Raw genomic sequence first — 21,409 nt, 5'->3', positions numbered from 1 at the left:
GTCCTCCCTTGCATCTGGCATTCTGACATAACCCATTTCTAAAATCAGGAGGTTGCGCATACACATCATGGCTTGTACCCCGTAATGGATTTTTCCTCCAGAAACCTGTCCAATCCCCTTTTAAAGGCGTCTAGGCTAGACGCCAGCACCACATCCTGTGGCAAGGAGTTCCACAGAACGACCACACGCTGAGTAAAGAAATATTTTCTTTTGTCTGTCCTAACCCGCCCAACACTCAATTTTAGTAGATGTCCCCTGGTTCTGGTATTATGTGAGAGTGTAAAGAGCATCTCCCTATCCACTCTGTCCATCCCCTGCATAATTTTGTATGTCTCAATCATGTCCCCCCTCAGGCGTCTCTTTTCTAGGCTGAAGAGGCCCAAACGCCGTAGCCTTTCCTCATAAGGAAGGTGCCCCAGCCCCGTAATCATCTTAGTCGCTCTCTTTTGCACCTTTTCCATTTCCACTATGTCTTTTTTGAGATGTGGCGACCAGAACTGGACACAATACTCCAGGTGTGGCCTTACCATAGATTTGTACAACGACATTATAATATTAGCCGTTTTGTTCTCAATACCCTTCCTAATGATCCCAAGCATAGAATTAGCCTTCTTTACTGCCGCCGCACATTGGGTCGACACTTTCATCGACCTGTCCACCACCACCCCAAGATCTCTCTCCTGATCTGTCACAGACAGCTCAGAACCCATCAGCCTATATCTAAAGTTTTGATTTTTTGCCCCAGTGTGCATGACTTTACACTTACTGACATTGAAGCGCATCTGCCATTTTGCTGCCCATTCTGCCAGTCTGGAGAGATCTTTCTGGAGCTCCTCACAATCACTTCTGGTCTTCACCACTCGGAAAAGTTTGGTGTCTTCTGCAAACTTAGCCACCTCACTGCTCAACCCTGTCTCCAGGTCATTTATGAAGAGGTTGAAAAGCACCGGTCCCAGGACAGATCCTTGGGGCACACCGCTTTTCACCTCTCTCCATTGTGAAAATTGCCCATTGACACCCACTCGCTGCTTCCTGGCCTCCAACCAGGTTCTGGGAAAGAACCAGAACAAGTTCTGGGAAAGAACCCTCCTGAATATTGAGACTCAACCTGTATTACAATGTTTTGTATGTAGGCTTACCTTGAAGAGTTCTCTGAAACATCAGTGTAAAACACAGCTGCTAGGTTTCTCATTGAGACTGGCTACAGAGAGCACATCCCAGCATTTCTTAATCAGCCACACTAGTTGCCACTCTGTTTCTGGGCACAAGGCAAAGTGCTGGTCATTACTTATAAAACCCTAAATGGCATCAGACCCAGTATCTGAAGGACTTTAGCCTAACCAAACTGTTTCATCTTCCTCAGAGTCCTATTGTTGTATGAAATGAAGCAGGTGGTGACTGGACAGAGGACCTTCTCATCTTGCAGCATCTTGCTTGTGGAATATTCTCCCAAGAGAAGTTTGCCTGGTCTGCACTCTGACATCCTTTTGGCACTAGGCAAAAACATTTTGTTTACTCAGAACCCAATCCTACCCAAATTTCCAGCACTGGTGCAGCCACAATGCAGCCCCAAGGTAAGGGTATAAATGTTCCCATACCTTGAGGAGGCCTCTGGGACTGCCTCCTCACCACAGGATGTAGTGCACGCCCCTTTGGTATGGCTGCACCAGAACTGGAAAACTGGATAGAATTGGGCCCTCGGGCATTCCAGCATGTTGAATTAATTGGTTTTAACTGTTGCTTTATTATATGGCTGTCTGTAGTGAATGGACCCACATTTTTCACCCACTGTACCATACATTCTTTTACCTGTCTGTAATGAATGATGATGATCCTGTTTCTGTGTTTTATATTGTTTTCCTGTTTGGATTATTTTATTGTTTTATTTCTTTCAGTTCTATATCTCCCTAGGCTTACAGTCCAGTCCTAACCAACTTTCCAGCGCCAATACAGCTGTGCCAGCAGGGCACATGCTGCATTTGATGGTGGTGGTGGCAATCATGGAGGCCTCCTCCAGGTAACATTTGTTGCTTTGCCTTGGGGCTACATCGTGGCTATATCAGCACTGGAAAGTCGGCTAGGATTATGCATTTTTAAATAAGTAAATAGGATGATACAGGAAAGAAAATTCAACAAACTATAAAAAGGTGTATTTGTTTAAAATAATATTTATGAGAAGGTATTATTTAATTATTTCTTTTTTCTTAAAGGCTTTAGCTGAGAAGTGCCTACAGATTGTGACTGTGGAATTTAATGAGTCTCCACATGTTTCTGACGCAGCTGTTAAAGCACTTTCTGAATGTAAACTTGTCAAGATGAAAATAGAAGGTTAGTGATGATCTAATATGTCTCTGCATAATTAATTGTTTATACTTTTCTGGCATAGTGGCATTTTTTTTTTCCTACATCAGTAAAATCAGTGGACATGTCCAGTGGATATTAGTGAATGAACTGAATATTGAGTTTATGGCTAAAATAGCTTATTCCTGTTCTATTGTTTCAATAGGGAGTAATCGGATCACTGACCTAAGTTTCAAACTGATAAGCAAATTCTGGCCTGCTATGAAAAGTATTCGTGTGGCTGACTGCCAGAAGATAACAGATAGTGCTCTCAAGCTAATTGCGCCACTGAATGCAATTGCTACACTGAATTTATCAGACTGCATGAGGTATTAAGTTGTTTTCATATGCCTGGATAATATTCATTTTGGTAAAAGCATTTCAGTCAGTATTGAAATATCTGATCATAGCTGCTTGGTAAAAAAAAAAATCCTCCAGTTTATGTAGCCCAAATCTATGAGCCACTGTGCCTAGAAATAAAACAAAGACACAAGAATTACTACAACAACCTGACAGGCTATCCAGCATGTTCCATCAGCAAAGGATGGCACTAGCACTGCTGCTCTGGGAACATCTTCCTTCACTATGGGCAGTGAGGCAACTCTGCAGAATGAGTGAAATGTAGGTTGAGATGGGACATGCAGAGGCATATGAGGAGGGAGGCTGAGGACGTACCACTTATACACAGATGCTTTTTTGAAGCCGTGTTTGATGCCATAGGTTTTTGTCCTAAAAATACGTTAATGAGTTCATGTAATGAGATTTCAAGTGGCGTTCAGTATTGCAAGTCTTCAAATTCTGGTATAGTTTCATTTGTTTGCTGAATATGTTTTGATAATTGATACTTAGCAGCTTTAAAATACGTTTATTCTAATCAAAATAGACCCGTGTGAACAATTTTTGCTACATGTGCAGTTTCTGACATTAGGCAAGTGTTTTGCTCTGCTTGAGCCATAATGAGGCAGACGTTATGATCATGTTGCCAATGTTACATATAAAGCAGCTGTTAAAATGTTATGCTTCAGGTTTGATTTTCTAGTATGTCAGCCAATTGACAATGCTGTCTTTGGCATGTGCCTGGGTGCCCATAACTAACAAGGCAAAATGAGAATTGGTTTATTCTTGCACAACATAAACGATGAAGAGCTGGATCTGATGGAGGTGTTGTTAGAGTGAGTCACCATCTCCATGTGGTTAATGTATATGTTGTCATGTGGTCACTCAGGTTTTTTGTGCTGCTACTGTTATGGGATTGTGGCAGCTCCACACACACTGCCTGGGTAGAAGCACCAGTTCACACCACTCCTCATCATCCCAATGATGCCATAAGCCCAGCCCTGATCCTTTGTACTGACAGACATTGGCAAACAGGATTTGCTATTTGTATGAACCATCCTCTTATCAGGGCTTAGGTAGAATGCCCGTTATTTTTTATGGGCCAGATTTCTATTATTTGCTGCACATAATATAAATTTGGAACATCCAGATTTATATACGTATATCAGATATATCAGATTTATATATATTATACCTATATATATATCAGATATCCAGATTTATATATACGGTATATACCAATATAAATCAGAACATCCAGAGCCAATACACCATCCTCTCTCCTCCAATTCTGGTGCTGGGAACTTTCCCTGTTTTATGCATTAAACCTTCTGCAGACAATAGAATCCTTTAAACAAGAGGTTTCCAAACTGCCCAACCCAGGAGGGGGTGGAAATGGTGGAGGCCTCTGTTGCACGGTGTCTTTAGGGTTCAAAACAAACTCAGCAGACTGAAATTGTGGTGATTTCCAAGTCTTTATTCATTGCCAGCAATGAGCTTCTCTCGGTGGTTCAAAATGGGGAACACAGAGAGCTGTGGTCTCTCAGTGTTCCAGAGAAAAAGCAACATTCCCTGCTGGGTGTGATACCTGTGGGTTCTTTGTCTCGAGAAAACTCCAATCATATTTGTTAGAGCCTATGATGTCGGATATGGGGATTTTCATTGGCTATTGCCATATCTGGAGCATACATTTAAATATCTCAGGTTACTGTATTCGCCATTTTGGAGAACTCCTCCCCTTTCTGTAATGTCAATACTATTCCAAAAGGGGGCAGTGTGCCTCTATCCTAATTTTCCCAATTACACTAATCTTGTAATAATCCATTTATTTAAATCCGTGTTTATACTTATTTTAATCAGTATTTTATCTTCTCTTCTAATCTAATTTTAATTATTTTGTAACTTTTTCCTACAAGACGTTATATAGAAATCTCTGATTTCTATAAAATCTCTCTCTTCTCTGATATAAGTTGCATTTTCAAGAGAAATCTCTAGCTGGAGACCTCTCTCTCCCACATTCCTGAGCATCTTCCTTATCGGATTCTGCCAACTTTGATATGTAGTTCATATCTGTTCTGTCAACTTTGAGTTTGAACAGACTCCCTGTTAATGAGTCTGTGCCTACCAAGATTAATTATTATCCCTTATTATTAGAAATATTCTTAAATTCACTATCTATTCTGGCGCCTAGGAAAGTCTGGGCATTTTAGTTAGTTGTCAGGTTTGAAATACTCCTGCTTAGATAAGGATTCCACATTCTACATTAGCTGTACTGCCTTTATTTTGCAAGCCTCACTCTAAGGCAGACTCAAATCTTTTTAACTTTGTTTTCCCTTATTAATTTAACTAATATTCAGCAAAGAATATACTTGCTAACTTCTGAGTTGACAAACAATAAATTTTGTAACATTCTATGTGCTACTTTTCCCTTTTAAATGACTTTAGAACAGCTTTTAAAGTCCCTATTTGGTGCTTGAGCGTCTGAATCACTGTTCAGAAGCTGCATTTTCACTTGTGGACTTCATGTGGCTTCTGTTGACCTCTAATCTCTCCTACTAATTATTTTACAACTTTTACCTAAACAAAACACTTCTGCTGGTAGCAGAATCTGTCACTCTCTATTTACTGTTATTGCTCTGGCTAATTTGCTACTGTTTCGGAGATCATAGAAGGCTGTTCTGTTCTCTAATTGTAGGCCTTTCAGTCTGCAGCCTAACTCTTAGATGTTACACTGTTTCTCTGTAATTACATTATTTTAAACTTTATTTTGGTTTAACAATGTCTTTTGGCTTTTAAAATAATCCAATATGCTCTTCTGTGTGTTTTTCCCTTCTCTGCTTAATGCTGTCTTGGAATTGCAAATGAAGAGGGGGGGGGGGATTCCAGCAGCAAGTAGTTAGAGCTCAGATGTCATAAATCTGTCAAGGGGATTCTTTGAAGCTTCAGCTTGAATCTATAAATTTTACTAGTTAGCTTGACAATGAATTGCTGTTATCTTGATTGTGTCAAATTGGTTTATTGCTTAAGCAATTAACTACCTCTGTTTATCTATCTGGGACCTCTCTGTGTTAGGCTAGCTCTGACTCTGAAGGGTGACACAGAGTTCATTTGATTTCCCTATTCCCAAACTAATTCTTTTATTCCCTAACTTATTTCCTAACTTATTTACCCATTTCCTCTACTTATTATACTTCTCTTTTTAATTTTTGTTCTTATAAAAGAGCAATTAGGAAGTATCCTTGATTCCTTCCTAACAGACTTTTCTTTGAGGACTCCCAGCTCGTAGTCCTCTCTCTAAGGCTTCTGGGTAAAATGGATCTAAACTCTTCTTGGCAACTGTGCTTGAGAACATGCTAACATACATCCCTCTAACATAACATAACATTTGATTCGTATAAATTCTGATATCCCAAATGCACTCGCTCATGAGTCTTCTTTGTGAGATGTATTTGAATCTAAAATATTTTGGTTCAGCATAATGGCTACATACAACTTGTAACTTCCAGGGCCTTCCCTCACCTCCACCAGATCCTATCCTCTTTCAGGCTGCAAAGCCCAACACAGAGGTTCTCAAATCTCCGACACAGACTTGAGAAGCCTCATTGTGGGGCTTGCTCACTTACTTGAAGGAAGGGGATGAATGTCCCATTCCCCCGAAGAGACTTCCGGTGGTTTCCCAGCACCCATGGGATAATGCAGCCACCATTTTGGCACTGCTGTTCCTCCAGGCGCGGGAATGTTTAGGACTGGGCTGTAGGTCAGGTTATTTTTACCCAGTCTGGCTACTGGGTAAAAATATATTTTCAACTAATCTCTGTTTTAATTGGAAAGTCTGAAATTACAAGTAAGGCCCCATGAAACCTGGCTTAGTTGCATCCACTTTAAAAATGTAGATATTGACTGCTATATATTTTAATTGTTGATGCTTTTACATGCAGGTACTAATTGTGTTAGCAATGTATTGATTATGTAAAAATATAAGAAACAATGTTTTGTATTTATATTTTAGAATTGGTGATACAGGGATAAAAGCATTTGCTGAAGGTTGTTCATGCTCAAGTATAAGAGAGCTCATCTTGGCTAATTGCTCCTATATTACCGATGCTTCTCTCGTCAAAATAGTCCAAAGGTATCATACTCTAGTATGTTGTTTGTTTGGTGGTAGCAGTTAGAAACTTGTAAAGAATGATGCTTGCAACTGCTCTTTTCTAACCTGTTCTATTCCTCTTGTCAAGTACTGGATTCCTCCTTGAAGAAGGAATCTTCTTCAACAGTAGTTAGAACTAACTACCGTTATTAAGTTCAATCATAAATATGTTAATTATAAGTATACTTCCACTGGCCATATTTCCTGCTGTGTGTATAAGATTATAGCTTTAAACATTTAACTTTGCACTGTCTATCCAGTCATTTGAGTAGAACCTGTTAGTAATAACAAATTGTTTGTAAACTATTAATTAATTTATTTCCATTTACCTAGGCTGTTATGCTAAACATACTTACCTGGGAGTTAGTCCCACTGAACTCAGCAGGACTTCTATGCATAGGATTGTGTTATTAGAATAGTAAAAGCTATTGTTGGCAATAAACAGGTTGTGCCTCCCTTATTCGGAACTCCAAAATACAGAGTATTCTGAAATATGGAATTTTTTTTAGCTAACATGACTTTTTTTTTTACTTTTTTGCAAAAAGAAATAAAATCACAAACTCTGTTTCATGCACAAACCTTTTTTCACACACAAAATTATTAAAAATATTGTATAAAATTACCTTTTATTACCTGTATAAAAGTGAGCTATATGTAAGAGGTATATGAAAAATGAATTTTGTGTTTAGACTTGGGTCCCATCCCCAAGATCTCTCATTATGTATATGCAAGTATTCTGAAATAAAAATCTGATATTCAAAATACTTCTGGTCCCAAGCATTTCAGATAAGGGATATCCAACATGTAGTAACTATTTATAGGATTGGATTCAAGGTTTCTAATATCCTCAAAGAATTCTAAAAAAAATACTCTAAAATTATTTCCTCTGTAATAGCTACCCAAATTTCTTGCTGATTTGCAGTGTGCTGATGTGTATATCTTTATAAAAATACCTTTTCTTTTTCATAAAAATGACCAGATGGCATTACAATCAGTAACAGTTAATAGTAATTTGAAATTCAAATTCAAACAGATCAAATCAGAGCCCTGGGGACATGTCTGAGGTAGAGTGCATCCAATTTGATGCCACTGCTTTTTCCCCCCTCCTCCAATCCAGACACCCCCTCTGCAGCTTCCTGACCTGGACTCCTTCTATAGCTTTTCAAACCCACCAGCCCCAACAACATCTTCTTTTATCCATCTGACTTTTCCTCCTTCCTGCTCATAAGAACGTAATAGGTTGAGTCCAAGCACTCTCTTTGACTTGCCCTGTCTTTGATTTGCACAATAAGGTGCACATATTCTATTTATTTTAGAGGATGATCTGATTGTAAAAAGAATTTGATTATTAGGCAGAATGAATGATCATTTCTAAGTTTTCATCTTTGTTAATTCATTGTTTGATCCTTTCAGTTTACTTCCATTAATTGTGGTTTGGAAAGTTCTTTAGGGTCATTTGAAAGTCTAAGCCATGGGTTGTACAAATGTAACATAATTAGGAGTGAAATTATTCAATTTCCTGTTTTTTTTATTTAGGTGTCCAAATCTGGTCTATCTGAATCTGCGTTATTGCCAAGCTTTAACTGATTGTGGAATTGAGACTTTGATATTGTTGTCTTCTTTGGCTTGTATTAATATTTCTGGAATTGACATCACAGACCAGGTGAAAATATTAAGGCACAGAAATGTTTTTCTTAATTACAGAGGTGGAATAACCAGAACTGCTCACAGTTTCAAAATGCAACTTTTTTGTGGATTTCTATGGATCACACAGTCCAATCCTACCTAGCTGCCCTCCCCGCTGATGCAGCCATGCCAGTGGAGCACACACTGTATCCTCCAGGGATGGCAGTTCCAGAGGCTTCCTGGTAAGGGGACTTACAGGGGATCAAGTAACCTACAGTGGCACATCTGGGGGTGGTGGAACCCCTTGGCCATGCTGCTGCCCACCACCAATGCCTCCTGCCCAGAGGCCTTCTAAGAGCCAGAGAAGCCACAGATAGCATCCCAAACCCTCAGAAAACTGGAAGTATCTTTAGATTTGAGATAAGGACTTTGTAAACAAGCTGCAGAGGAGTTCAGAGTGGGCTGCAAGCCTCCAAGACCCTGCAGGAGGCCAGTGCTACCCCCCAGTAGTTAAAAAAAGCCCCTTTCAGCAGCAGCACTGCAATCTCTGCAGCAATGTTGCTGCCATCTAAGCAGGGCCACACCCCTGAAGGGGGAATGCCCTGCTTCCTGTTCCCCCGGTGAGTCGTGACCCACTAGTTTTGGAACCACTGGTCTACACTGTGTCAGAGAAATTGTTGAGACATCTAGACAGTTGTGATTCTCATCAGGCTATAGACTCTAACCTCTTAACACCAAGAAATATCTCAAGATTGGAGCCTGGTGTAGCACCATAAGGCACATGCATCATTACACCATCACACCATTCTGACAGGGAGTCACGTTCTAGATATTCTGAATTTGTGCATTCCCTGTACCTGTATCACCCCCTTGGATACTCACCATGGAGATAATCTCTGTTCCTGGACCTTTAACAGCTTTAGTACTAAAGTTGCTGTAGTATTTTGTTACCATTGTGATCCTAATCTTAATTACAACCTCTCCATACACTATTAATTCAGTGGAGGGGAAAAACTTCCATTGCCTTTCACCTGAAACCATTTTTTGTAAAAAAAAAAAAAAAAAAAAAAAAATAGCACGAAGGGGGCAGGACTGGGACTCAGGTGGGGACAAAAATCTAAAGCTTCCCTGTCTCCATGCCATGTTTTTGTTCCCTTTGGTCCCATCCTCCCACCGTACAAAAAACAAGCATGGAAATGCTAATGAGGTGTTTAGGATCAGCTCAAGTTTGACCCTTGGTTGTGGAAGACCTTTCACAAAGGGGTTCATCTCTTCAATTCACTGTTATATTTCCATTATGTCAAAAATTTGGCTTTTTAGGGAGAGCTTGTTCTCGTTTAATGTAGGCTGTTGAATGCTGTGACCATTTTTGTTTATACCACTTTACAGTTGCAATGCTAAAAGTAAGTATGTATTCTTGCAACCACACTGACTGTAATGGTTCTGTCTACCATCCTTCTGGAGCAAGTCTGCTTTTGTTTAAAAGTGTAAATTCCTATGTTTCTTTTACTTTCCTCTTTCCTTTGTGAGAGATGGAAACCAATAATATAAAAGGTTTTATTATTCCTTTAATGCAAAGGTCATGTACACTGTAGCCTAATATTCTTGAGTCTAGAGCCTTTCTGACCTCTTTCTCATACACCTCTCGTACAGGGCAGTTCATGTTTCTGTGGCCACATATGGGAGGGTCATAGTTCTGGCTTTAAAAGAAAGCCAGCAGGTGGAGGTGGCAATGCTGACTATATTGCTGACTTTTCCTTCTTCATAGTTATTCATATTTCCTAGAGTTTTCTTTTGGTTTGTAATCAGTGTGAAACATTTTCCATGTTGGCATCCTTCAGTCTCCGAAGACTATGGTATCACGCTCTGAATGGTGGTTCTGGAACAGAGTGTCCTCTCCAGTGCGCGAAGCCTGGGTAAAGTAGATATGGAGGATAGACTGTTTCCCATGCAGCAAATCCCCCCCTCCACGTCGCTGAAATGGTCCAATGGAAAGGCAGAGGCCAATACAGTTGGTTCCAGCGGCATTGCAGGAGTTGCCAGAATGTGACTGTGTTCAGCCATGAACTGCCTCAGGGACTCCGGCTCCGGATTTTGCCTTGAGGTTGACTCCGGAAACCTTTCCCATAACTGGATGTAGTCACAAGGCAGTGGAAGTTTGGGATCAGAGTTTTCCTTCTCTCAGATGAGCTGCCTTCCCAGGCTAAGGAGTCCCATCTACCTAGTGGCTGTTTAGTCACCTCTTATGACAAGTACAGCCAAACAGAGGGCCTATTCTTATCCCCAGCCCCCAGGGGAAACATTTTACCTCCTAGTGAAATATAAGGCAATTATAAGAGATTAAAAGCAAGGGTTCAGAGTGGATATGGTAATCCATCTGTAATTGTAATAGTGTAGGCTATGGTGTTTAAAATAGTAATATCACACAATTGTTTACCTTTGTGGGGGGAAAAAACAATTCCCTAACAATTTCCTTTTGGGTAATTTTGATTATAGCTTATTGGTTTCCTATTCAGATGTCATCCGCTCCTTCAGTGATCTGTTTTATTTTAATTGTTAAAACAGTATTATTGCATATGTATTTTTAGAATATATTAATTTTTACACACCTGTTTTGGGGCAGGCAGATGATAACAGATGGCCGACTCTCCTAGGGGTGGGCAAACTTTCAACTTTAGGGATCCTGAACCTTTATTGTGTAGGAGAGAGAATTTCAGCAGATACAGTTTGTCATCTGTGAGAAATCTGCTGAAATTCTCTCTTCTGTTCAAATTGTTAAAGGTCCAGGATCCCTAAAGTTGACAGTTTGCCCACCCCTGCTCTAGACCAGCATTTCTGGACCCTCTTGGTGGGTTGTGACCCAAATTCTGGTGCATCCCACAGAGCCTCCAATGAAAACACAGGTGATGGAAAGATCAGATAACTAGGTAATTGTCTCAAGCCCCAAAGCTCTTCAAAAATCAGATTCCTGCTAATTGCCCTACAAAGAGCTGAGCTACTGCAGTTTATAAGCTTGTGTAAATATAGGGGAATAAATGTTTGAGCCTCTTTTTTTCTGGTGTGTTTTTTTGACAGGGAGTAGGGGCAGGTGAAGGCTGGGTCACATAACTAACGGCCCAATCCATCCAACTTTTCAGCACCATTGCAGCTGCAATGCAGCCCATAGATAAAGGAACAAATGTTCTCTTATCTTGAGGAGTCCTCCATGACTGGCCCCCCACAACAGGATGCAGCACACACTCTGTTGGCACAGCTGCACCAGCACTGGAAAGTTGGATAGGATTGGGCCCTAAGCCCCTCAAGCCTTGAAGCTATTCATTAGGGCTGCCTCATTATGAGAAATGGGTTGAGTTTTCCCCAAATAAAATAAATAAAATATTACTTGTAAATAAATAAATATTTCTTTCACCTTTTTAAAATCTTGTAAACCTAGATGGGTCCCGATGGAGTGTCATTTTTAAAGAGTGGGTCCCAGTGTGAAAAAGTTTGAGAACCACTGCTCTAAACCACAGTAAAATTCCCCCATTTCTAAAAAAAAGTAATCAGTTCAATGGCCACAAGCTGTATTGTTTCCAGTGCTACAGATATCTGAGAGATACCTAGCATACTGTGAAAGCAGAGGTAAAAGGAACACTCAATCATAAAATGTTTGGAAAGTAATTTCTGTGTTTGAGACATGTTACTGCTATTGAAGCATTGGATATGGGTATTAGAGTACTTAATATTAATAGGACGCAATCCTAACCCAGGCTGACGTAAGGCACGTTTGCGCCTCCTCAGGAGGAAGCTGCGCCGACACATGGAGGCTGAATCCAGCCTCTGTGTTGGCTTCCTCGCCAAGTCTTGCATCGGCCCAGCTGGGCCAACACAAGCAGCAAAGGTAGGCGGGCAGGTGGTGGGGAGTTGGAGTTCCCGGGCGGGGGGAGGGCGGGTGGTGGGTGGCCCCAGGGGCAGGTGGGTGGGGAGCAGGAGGTGGGGCTGGGATCCCACAGTTATACCGGATCCCAACCCCCGTTCCCAGGGAGAACAGAGCGGCTCCAAGCCAGATCTCCCAGTTGCAAGCAAACTGCCTTACTCTCACCACTAGGCTGTCTGCTTTCCCACCCACCCTTGGGGCGCAATCCTAATCAACTTTCCAGTACTGGCATAGCTATGCCAGTGGGGCATGTGCTGCATCCTGCAGTTGGGGGGGGGCAGTCACGCAGGCCTTCTCAAGGTAAGGCACTGGTTGTTCCCTTACCTCGGAGTTGCATTCAGTGCTGGAAAGTTGGTTAGGATTGCTACCCTGATTTCCTGAGTTTGCTGGGTTCCCTGCTTTGCATGAAACCTGCATTCCTGTATCTTTATAATAGTTTGATACTGAAAACAAATAAATGGGTCATTTTTAGTAGGTGGCAAGAGATGAGGAAAAGCTTCCTGTGCAGTGTTTTGTGTGTCAGACTCCTAGTCACAGGAGCAGGATCATTTTTAAAAAATTGGCAACCTTTTGAAATAGGAGTGGGGAAGGTTGTCATCTCTTCTTTTTAAAAGAGAGTTTTAAAAAGGTTTATAACTTGAGAGTTTGAAAAAGAGCATCTGTCTTTGACCTTTTCTAGGACATAAATTGTTCAATTTAAAAATAATATAAAGCAGTGGTTCTGAAACCTTTTAGCACTGGGACCCATTTTTTAGAATGACAGTCTGTAAGGAACCACCAGAAGTGATGTCAGTAGCCTGGAAGTGATGTCATGGCTGGAAGTGATGTCAACAAGCAGGAAAATTTTTGACTCACCTCTAAGACAAAATCAAATCAATTAATTAAAAGTTTAGAATTAGTGTAAGTTTTAAAAAATTATTTAAAGTAAAGAACCCTCCTAACCCTCCCAAGCAATTGCTGATGTGTTTTAAAAAAAGTTCCCCAAACATCCTGCAATGTTCCTACCCACACTTACCCTACCCACAATGCAATCCTACCCACACTTACCTAGGAGTAAGCCCCATTGACTATCATTGTTAAAGCATGTACATAGTAATAAATCTGTACTAGATCTGTAACGTTTCCCCAAATGCAGTCAAATACCATGTTAGCATCAAGTCTTATATATTAAAAATAAAATATATGTTGAAATGAATATGGACCCACCTAAAATTGGCTCATGACCCACCTAGCGCATCCCGACCCACAGTTGGAAAAACACTGAATAAAGAATGCATACCCAAAGTAGTTTTAATGATGGATAAAATTTCCCCTATAGTACAATCATATATATGTTTACTCTGAAGTAAGATTCATTGAGTTCAGTGGGACTTACTCCCAGGTAAGTGTGCATAGGATTGCAGCCTTAATTTTTAAAATACAAATATACTAAATCAGTGATTCCCAAATGTGACTCACCAGCCAGGGAAGCACTTGTCTCTGCCCCTTTAAGGTGGGGGAAGGCAGCAATGTGATCCTAAGGATCATGCTGCTGCTGGGGATGGGAGGGGGGTTTTGTACTTACTTGTAACTAGCACTGTAGTGCAGGGGGGAGTCGGGGAGCCCTCTGCAGGGCTCCCTGTACTACAAAAGTCTAAAGCAGGGGTGCCCAAACCCCGGCCCTGGGGCCACTTACGGCCCCCGAGGCCTCTCAATGCGGCCCTCAGGGAGCCCCCAGTCTCCAATGAGCCTCTGGCCCTCTGGAGCTTCATTGGAGCCCACACTGGCCTGATGCAACTTCCCTCAGCGTGAGGGCAACTGTTTGACCTCTTGCATGAGCTGTGGGATCAAGGCTCCCTCCACTGCTTGTTGTTTCATGTCTGTGATGCAGTAGTGGCAGCAAAGGAAAGGCCGGCCTTGCTTTGTGCAAGGCCTTTTATAGGCCTTGAGCTACTGCAAGACCTGCATTCATTCATATAAGTTCATCTTTAATATATTCATTTATGTAAATGTATGTAAATCTATTCAAATTTTAAATGTAAATTAATTCTTTCCCCCCCCCGGCCCCCGACACAGTGTCAGAGAGACGATGTGGCCCTCCTGCCAAAAACTTTGGACACCCCTGGTCTAAAGAGAGAGAGAGAGAGAAAGAGAGCACTTCTGGTTTTCATGATGAAACTGGAATTGGTTAGGATTTTTTTTTTTAACTTTTGCAGGCATGGGGAGCCCTCCAGAGACCTGCTGGACTCCCCAGGACTGCAGTGCTAGCTGCAGGTAAGTACAAAAGTCCCCTCCCATCACCAGCAGCAGTGCAATCCTGGGGATCTCATTGCTGCCTTCCCATCTTCCTATCTCCCCCACATGCACTTAAGGTGCTCCCAACTCCCTTATAGGAGTTTGGGAAGCACTGTACTAAATGATGATTTGCTGCTCAAAACTGCTATGGGCACATAAGATATTTTTTTAGATTATTGCCAATTTGTGCACACACTCTCAGAAAGGTTCACTACCTCGGGCTAGACCTGTAGTTCCCAAACCTTTTCAAGTGGTGGCTCCCTTGATCTATTGGGCCACTGGCTGCGGCTCCACATTAGGGCTAAAGTCCTATACATTGTATAGGGCCGTAGGTTTTTCATTAGGATTCCATGGTTCGCCTGGTTTGTTTCCGTGGCTCCCCAGAGAGCAATTTGGGAACCTCTGGGGTAGGCAATTGCTGTAGCTAATTTCAAGGAAGGAAGCAGGGCAGGACAAGAGAGTTGGAACCTTCCCCTGGGGAAAAAAGTGGCACTGTGGCTTTGAACTCGAGAAGGGTAGTCGCTCAGTAGGTATTGCAGCAGAAGTTTCTTGGTTGTTCTGAGAAAGGTTGGTAGGAGAAGAGCCCAAAAAGGAAGAGAGCAGTTGGTTACCTTCCATGAGTGCCAATTTGGCTTGCTAATTCTTGGTTAGGAGAGAGAATGTGGGTCCTTCATCTCAAAAGCATGAATGCAGTGACAGCAAGGCAGACAGCTGAGCAGAGGATAAAAGACAGAAGAGTCCTGTGACCCAACTTTTTATACCTTTTATGTCCATAGGAACATATGGGACTTGGGGGGGGGAACTTCTGATGCCCCTTGATTGTTCATCCCCAATGTGTGCTTCTGTTATTTTGCATTCAATCAAGAGTGCAGCAATACACTCCTTAATTAACTCTGGAGACCAGTGTCTCAATTGACAGACTCCTTGATTGAATTTAGCTATGGAGTTGGCAACTTGGGTTGGGTATGCTTCTTTTGTAACACTAAAGACTTTGTTTGCTTCAACTCTGGCAGCCTTGAGGATGTGGCACAGATGTGCTGTGCAAGCAAGGTGTGGCCATTCATGGACGTTTCTAAGAAATGAAAGCAAGACAAGGCTTCTTCCAAGCCAGCCAACTAGAAGGGGGAAGGGCAGGATTATTTGCCTGACAGACCAAATAGAGTCTTCCTTGAGGCCTTTGAGGACTTAGGCATCTTGTCATCAGTCTGAATCAAAAGTCACACACTGGTCGTGCTCTCCTGGCAGGCATCTACATGTATAATCAAACCTGCAACATGTCACTCATACCAATAAAAGTGTTTAAGGCAACAGACTATAAGAGGGAGGAGAGATTAGCACATTATAAAGGGAAGGTAGCAAGGAGTGTGCAAGACTGCAGCATATTCCTGAGCTTCCAGTTAATGGTTTTGGTTGTTTTTTGTTTTTTGTTTGTAAAATATATGTTTCAAAAGACAATGAGAACTGTGAATGGGAGGAGGGGAACACAGCCCTGAGTAACTGTAAAGATGTAATACTATATACGATGATACACACTGTAGAATCACTGTTATTTTATATCAGTGTGCCACTAAACAAATTAATATTTGTCTAAAATGTTTCAGGCTTTGGAGACCCTTGGCAGACATGGAAGAATTAAGGAGCTTACAGTATCAGAATGTACGAAGATTTCTGATACAGGAATTAAGGTAAAGTAAAATAAAAGTTTATAGGTGTTAACAAGCATCATTACATTCAGGGTGATGTCCCACATTGGCTAGGTTGGGCACTGACTGAGTGCCCAAACCTATCAGAGCATCTAACAAGGTGGGGCTGAACTTGTGGTACTAGTGGCAATGTATGTATTCTGTGTACTATTGGGGGATTTTGTGGGGGGGGGGCATGCCTTTACCCCAAGACACCCAGAAACCCAGCACTGGTACTGATAACACATGTTGAGATTTTCTTTGCAAAAGTATTTATTATACTTCCATCTTATTCTTTTATATTGGGCTCATAGGGCTCTGACACCCCAGTTCTATTTCTTTTTAGTTTTAGCAGCATTGCATAGGCAGGTCTTCCAGATCACTCGGTCTATATGTTGAGTCTAAATTTAGTAGTTTAGGTTCAAAATATTATTTATTGATTTTTCTCCCAAAGACACTCAAAACAGCTTTCAGCAATATTAAAATACAATTAAAATCAAACTATAAAATGCAAAATAAATATTAAAAACAAATATAAATATAAATGTTTTTACATTAAACATGAACAATCCAGTAGAAGATAGACTGTAAAATATATTTATTCATATTTGAAAATACATATCCTTTATGATTACAGATGTCCTGTATCTTGTATCTTTGATATCTTAGACTTGGACTGTCTGAGTGGGGCAGTTGTCTTTCATACAGACCAAAGAAACATGAGCTGCCCTAAACATTAACACAAAACAGTGACCTGAGGTGAGATCCATGGCGGGGGAAGCACAACCACATGAATACACACTCTCCCTCTTCCCCCTTAAGCTCAGTGTCTCTCAGTACCTTCCTTGAAACACACACACTCTCTCTCTCTCTCTCTCTCCACCCCCCTCCAGAAATAAATTCTTCTAAAAAATTCACCTCTTCTTCTCCAACTCAGAGCTAGGGGAAGCTCAGTAACACGCCCGTAAAGCCAACCAAAAAGCTGCTTCTCCTGGTGTTTGAGACAGCCAGTCCATTGTGCAGGCTCCCTGCTTTTTTCATGGCTTTTTTTCCTAAATAGTTCAGAGGCAACTCTTCCTGCTGCCTCCCCAGAGCTTGCTGATGCAGGCGTCTTGCATTTTTTTGATTGCAAGTCAGTTGCCCTATTTTTTTTTTAATTGGAAGCCAGCCTGATTACAACCTAACCTGCTGGAGGCAACTCTGCTTGCTGCCTCCTTAGAAATTGCTGACACAGGCCTTTTTTCATTGGAAACCAGCCAAGATTGAAGTAAATCGGTTGCTGGCTGCTTCCCAGTGTATTGTAATGGGTGTGTGTGCTTAACTCACTGCCTGTGCTGGAAAAGAAAGGAGCAGAGCAGAAAGGCAAGGAACTTTTTCTTTTTACTTGTTGAGTCCTTGAGGTTTGTTTGTTTGTTTGTTTTTAACTTATTGAATTTGGTGAGGCTCTGCCTCCTCTGCCTGCATATCACTGACAAAAAGATGCAGGTTTAGTTGGGGGTCAGTTAGGGAGCAACTTCTGTGGCATACAGAAGTGCGTACAAATGGTACACATCCATTTCTGTGGATTGCAGCTAGTAAATAACTTCACTCATAATCTTATTTCCATCTGTTTAATGAGGAAAAAGTACACAGTCTCAAGGTTTGGAGAAAATGAGATTTTCTGTATGAATACTTTGTAAAAATGTAATAGATCTAAATGTGCCCTTGAGTAAATTATTTAAGTTAGTTAGTTAAATATTTGTGTTATGTTCCAGAGATTCTGCGCTGAAACAAACAAATTAGACTACCTTGACGTTTCTTACTGCCTGCAGCTGTCAAATCATTCATTAAAGAATTTATCATTCAGTTGTCACAAACTTACATCTCTCAGTGTGGCTGGTTGTCCCAAGGTATGTGTGAAACAAGGATAAATGGATAGCAATTCTGCTATTCCTTTGCTGTTAAAATCTTTTTCAGTTTTCTTTCTTGTGCTAAGGATTTGGTGATGGTGCAACATTCAGGTGTGGGGCCAATCCTGTCCAATTTTTCAGTGCTAGTGCAGCCATGCCAATGGGGCATGCACTGAATCCTGCTAGAGGGGGGCAATCATGCAGGCCTCCCCCAGGTAAGGAAACATTTGTTCTCTTTCCTCAGGACTGCATTGTGGCTGCACCAGCACTGGAAAGTTGGATAGGACTGGACCCTCAGTTATTCTGCAATAAGCTGATTCAGGATTCCTTTCAATAGACATGCTTCTGATACCAGGTGCTATGGGGGTGCACTCAGGTGGGCCTTGTGCTGGGCCTAGGCCATCAGCCAGTTCCTGACCTGGCTGATGCCCGACCTTGCCCTGAGTAAATTCACCTGAGGTGACGAGCAGCCCAACCCTATTCTTCCCTAGCGCCCAGGACTAAAGTGGCGCTGAAATGGCTACCACTGTATCCTATGGGGCCAGGGAAGCAGCCGCAGGTCTTATCAGGGTAAGGGAACAAATGCTCCCTTACCCCATATTGACCTAAAGTGGCCCCAATGGGTCTATTTGGATCTGCAACTGCCTTTGAGCAGGTGCAGAACCAAGAAGACCTATGTCAGGTCTCCCAACTCAGGAGGGAGCATAGGATAAGACAGTAGAGTCTGCCACCATCTTCACCCCCAGGTCCACCCCTCAGGTTGCCCTCCCTCTGCCCAGTTCCACCCCATCCCTGCCTTTCCCCCACCTTGAAAACCCATAGCAGCGGCTGGTGGCGACACTCACTACTACCGAAGCCTCAATGTTGACCTCCAGGGGCTGAGGTGCAGTGCCAGCAGTACGCTGCTACCACCAGTGGCAAAGTGCCTTATGGTACTTTTGCAACAGTGGCGGTCGGCAACAACAGCATACCGCTAGTGCTACGGGGGTTAGGATTGGGTCCTGAGAGTACTTTCATGCCACCTTCTCTCAAAAATTACCTTTTATGGTTCATTCACACTTTTACAGAGCATCCAGCTGGTACCTTTTCCAAATAATTGATAGCCATTTTTTGTGTTTGCCCTTTGTTGTATTTTTAAAAAAATAACACAATTTTATTTTTTAAATTATTTCTATCCTGCCTTTCTGCTGACAATAGGCAATCAAGGCAGTTCACAAGAAGAAACAATTAATACAGTTGGAGCCTATTTATCTGTGAATTCTTCATCCATGGATCTGACTCAATGCGGGTCCCCCAGACCTGCAGGAGGGCTTTCTGAAGCCCGCAGAGGCAGCACGCGCCCATCCACTGCCTCTGTGGGCTTCAGAACAGCCCAGTGAGGCAAAAAAAGCCAGTTCCAGTTTCCTTTGGGAAACCTGAAGTGGCATTTTTTCACCTCTGTGAGCCATTCTGAAGCCCACAGAGGCAGCGGGCAGACGTGATTATCACTATCAGCAAGGGGTCCAAGAAAGGATCACTCGTGGACACTGAGGCCCCACCTGTATACAAAAATGTTTTTAAAATAAAGGTAAGTGATGGAAAATCCTTGCACTTCAGACCTTAGATTTTACATCTGCTGCAACTACAGCTCCATACTTTCAGTGTGAATGGGTAAAAAAAGTTTTAAAGTTTCTGTGGTTATTTAAATCAAACACTTCCTTGTTTGCTAGTTCAGTTTATTTTATTGCTTTCTGATTATTCCAATGGGGGAGATTAGTGAGATGTCCCCTTAAGTAGTTTCTCTGTGCCTTGCTCAAAGTCAGTTTCTAGTCCAGGAACAGATGAAGAATCTATGGTTGAAAATTTCCCTTTCCCTTTTCTTTTTAAATAGTAGTCGTGCTAATTTCTTAGTTTAAAATGAAAGAACAAAATGTGAGCAAATTAGTGTTGTTCATTTTCTGAAATGGTTAAGCATATTTTCTTTAATAAAACTATAAGTGTGCATTGCTGTGTAAGGGATTTCTGCCCTAGTACCTCAGAATATCAAGATTATTAACTAACACACACACACACACACACACTCTCTCTCTCTCTCTCAGATGGTACACACTTATCATATCTGATCAGAACCGAAGGTTTGATGCCAATAATATGATCCTAAAACTTGGATTTGTTCTGTTTAAGGTTCTGTACCATTTTGAAAAACCAAATTCAATTGCCCTTCCTGGTTATCTGTCCTTTCAGGGAATAGATATGCTAACAGATTTTACAATTCTCTTGTCAAAGTCAGCATAGTGACATTTTGACAGGTGGAGAGTCGACTCTGTTTAAAGTGGTTCAAAGCAATCTTGTCTAATCTTCTATTGATAAAGCAATATATCAATCTTGTCAGATCAGTAGCCTAAAATATTATCTATGTCATAAATCCAGAGATTGACTAAAAACAAAAGAAATTATAAGTTAGGAATTTTTTTTTATAGTGAGAGAAAAATGGATCAAGCTTATGCATATAATAAAGGTATTTCTGCAGAAATGCAGGTGGACATAGTACTGATTTCTACAGGTTGTGCTGTAGAGCTTTTATTGTCATACCTTTAATTATTAACATTTTGTAATAAAAAGCAGAGAGCACACATGGAAATCATCCAAAGTGCTTCCAAAGTAAGCACATAATTTGTGTGTTTTATAAATGCTCTTTTAATTTCACAGAACTCACTTTTGAAGTCCAGTATCACTTTTTTTACAATCCGTCTAAAACTTAGCTTATTTGGGCAGGCTATAATAATTCTTTTGTTTTTCAGTATATATTTATTTTGCTTGATTTACAGGTAACTGATGTAGGTATTCAGTTTTTGGCTGCAGTCTGCAGTTATCTTCACTACTTAGATATATCAGGCTGCGTATATCTTACTGACAAAGTACTAAAATACCTGGGGAAAGGTTGTATGCAACTCCGAATTCTTAAGATGCTGTACTGCACAAATATCACCAGGTAAGATGTTCTATAAAAGTCCATTTTTTTAAACTGCCAGATAAGCTACCTAAAAAATTTATGCGTCACAAAAGAACCATCAACATAAAATTCTCAGTAATCAAATATGTCCAGTGATGAGCCTCGGGCAGCCAAAGCCTACATAACACACCTGTACCAGTGTAGTCACACCAACCAGGCACATGCTGCATCCCACAGGGGAATTTTAGGCCTGGGAATTCTCCTCCA

The 21,409-nt window shown here is 41.3% G+C and overlaps 1 protein-coding gene across 1 annotated transcript in view; it reads left to right on the top strand.

Moving 5' to 3' along the window:
• Window positions 1-21,409, top strand: part of FBXL13 (F-box and leucine rich repeat protein 13) — an 88,570-nt gene that overhangs the window by 62,800 nt on the left and 4,361 nt on the right. The window contains exons 14-20 of the mRNA XM_066633534.1: window positions 2,211-2,328; window positions 2,507-2,669; window positions 6,686-6,805; window positions 8,360-8,486; window positions 16,241-16,324; window positions 18,076-18,210; window positions 21,018-21,181. Coding sequence (XP_066489631.1) covers window positions 2,211-2,328; window positions 2,507-2,669; window positions 6,686-6,805; window positions 8,360-8,486; window positions 16,241-16,324; window positions 18,076-18,210; window positions 21,018-21,181 — 911 coding nt within the window. The remainder of the gene's footprint in view (window positions 1-2,210; window positions 2,329-2,506; window positions 2,670-6,685; window positions 6,806-8,359; window positions 8,487-16,240; window positions 16,325-18,075; window positions 18,211-21,017; window positions 21,182-21,409) is intronic.

Source organism: Tiliqua scincoides, chromosome 7 (assembly GCF_035046505.1).
Source record: "Tiliqua scincoides isolate rTilSci1 chromosome 7, rTilSci1.hap2, whole genome shotgun sequence".
Classification (NCBI taxonomy): domain Eukaryota; kingdom Metazoa; phylum Chordata; class Lepidosauria; order Squamata; family Scincidae; genus Tiliqua; species Tiliqua scincoides.
This window is presented reverse-complemented; position numbering and strand designations above follow the sequence as displayed.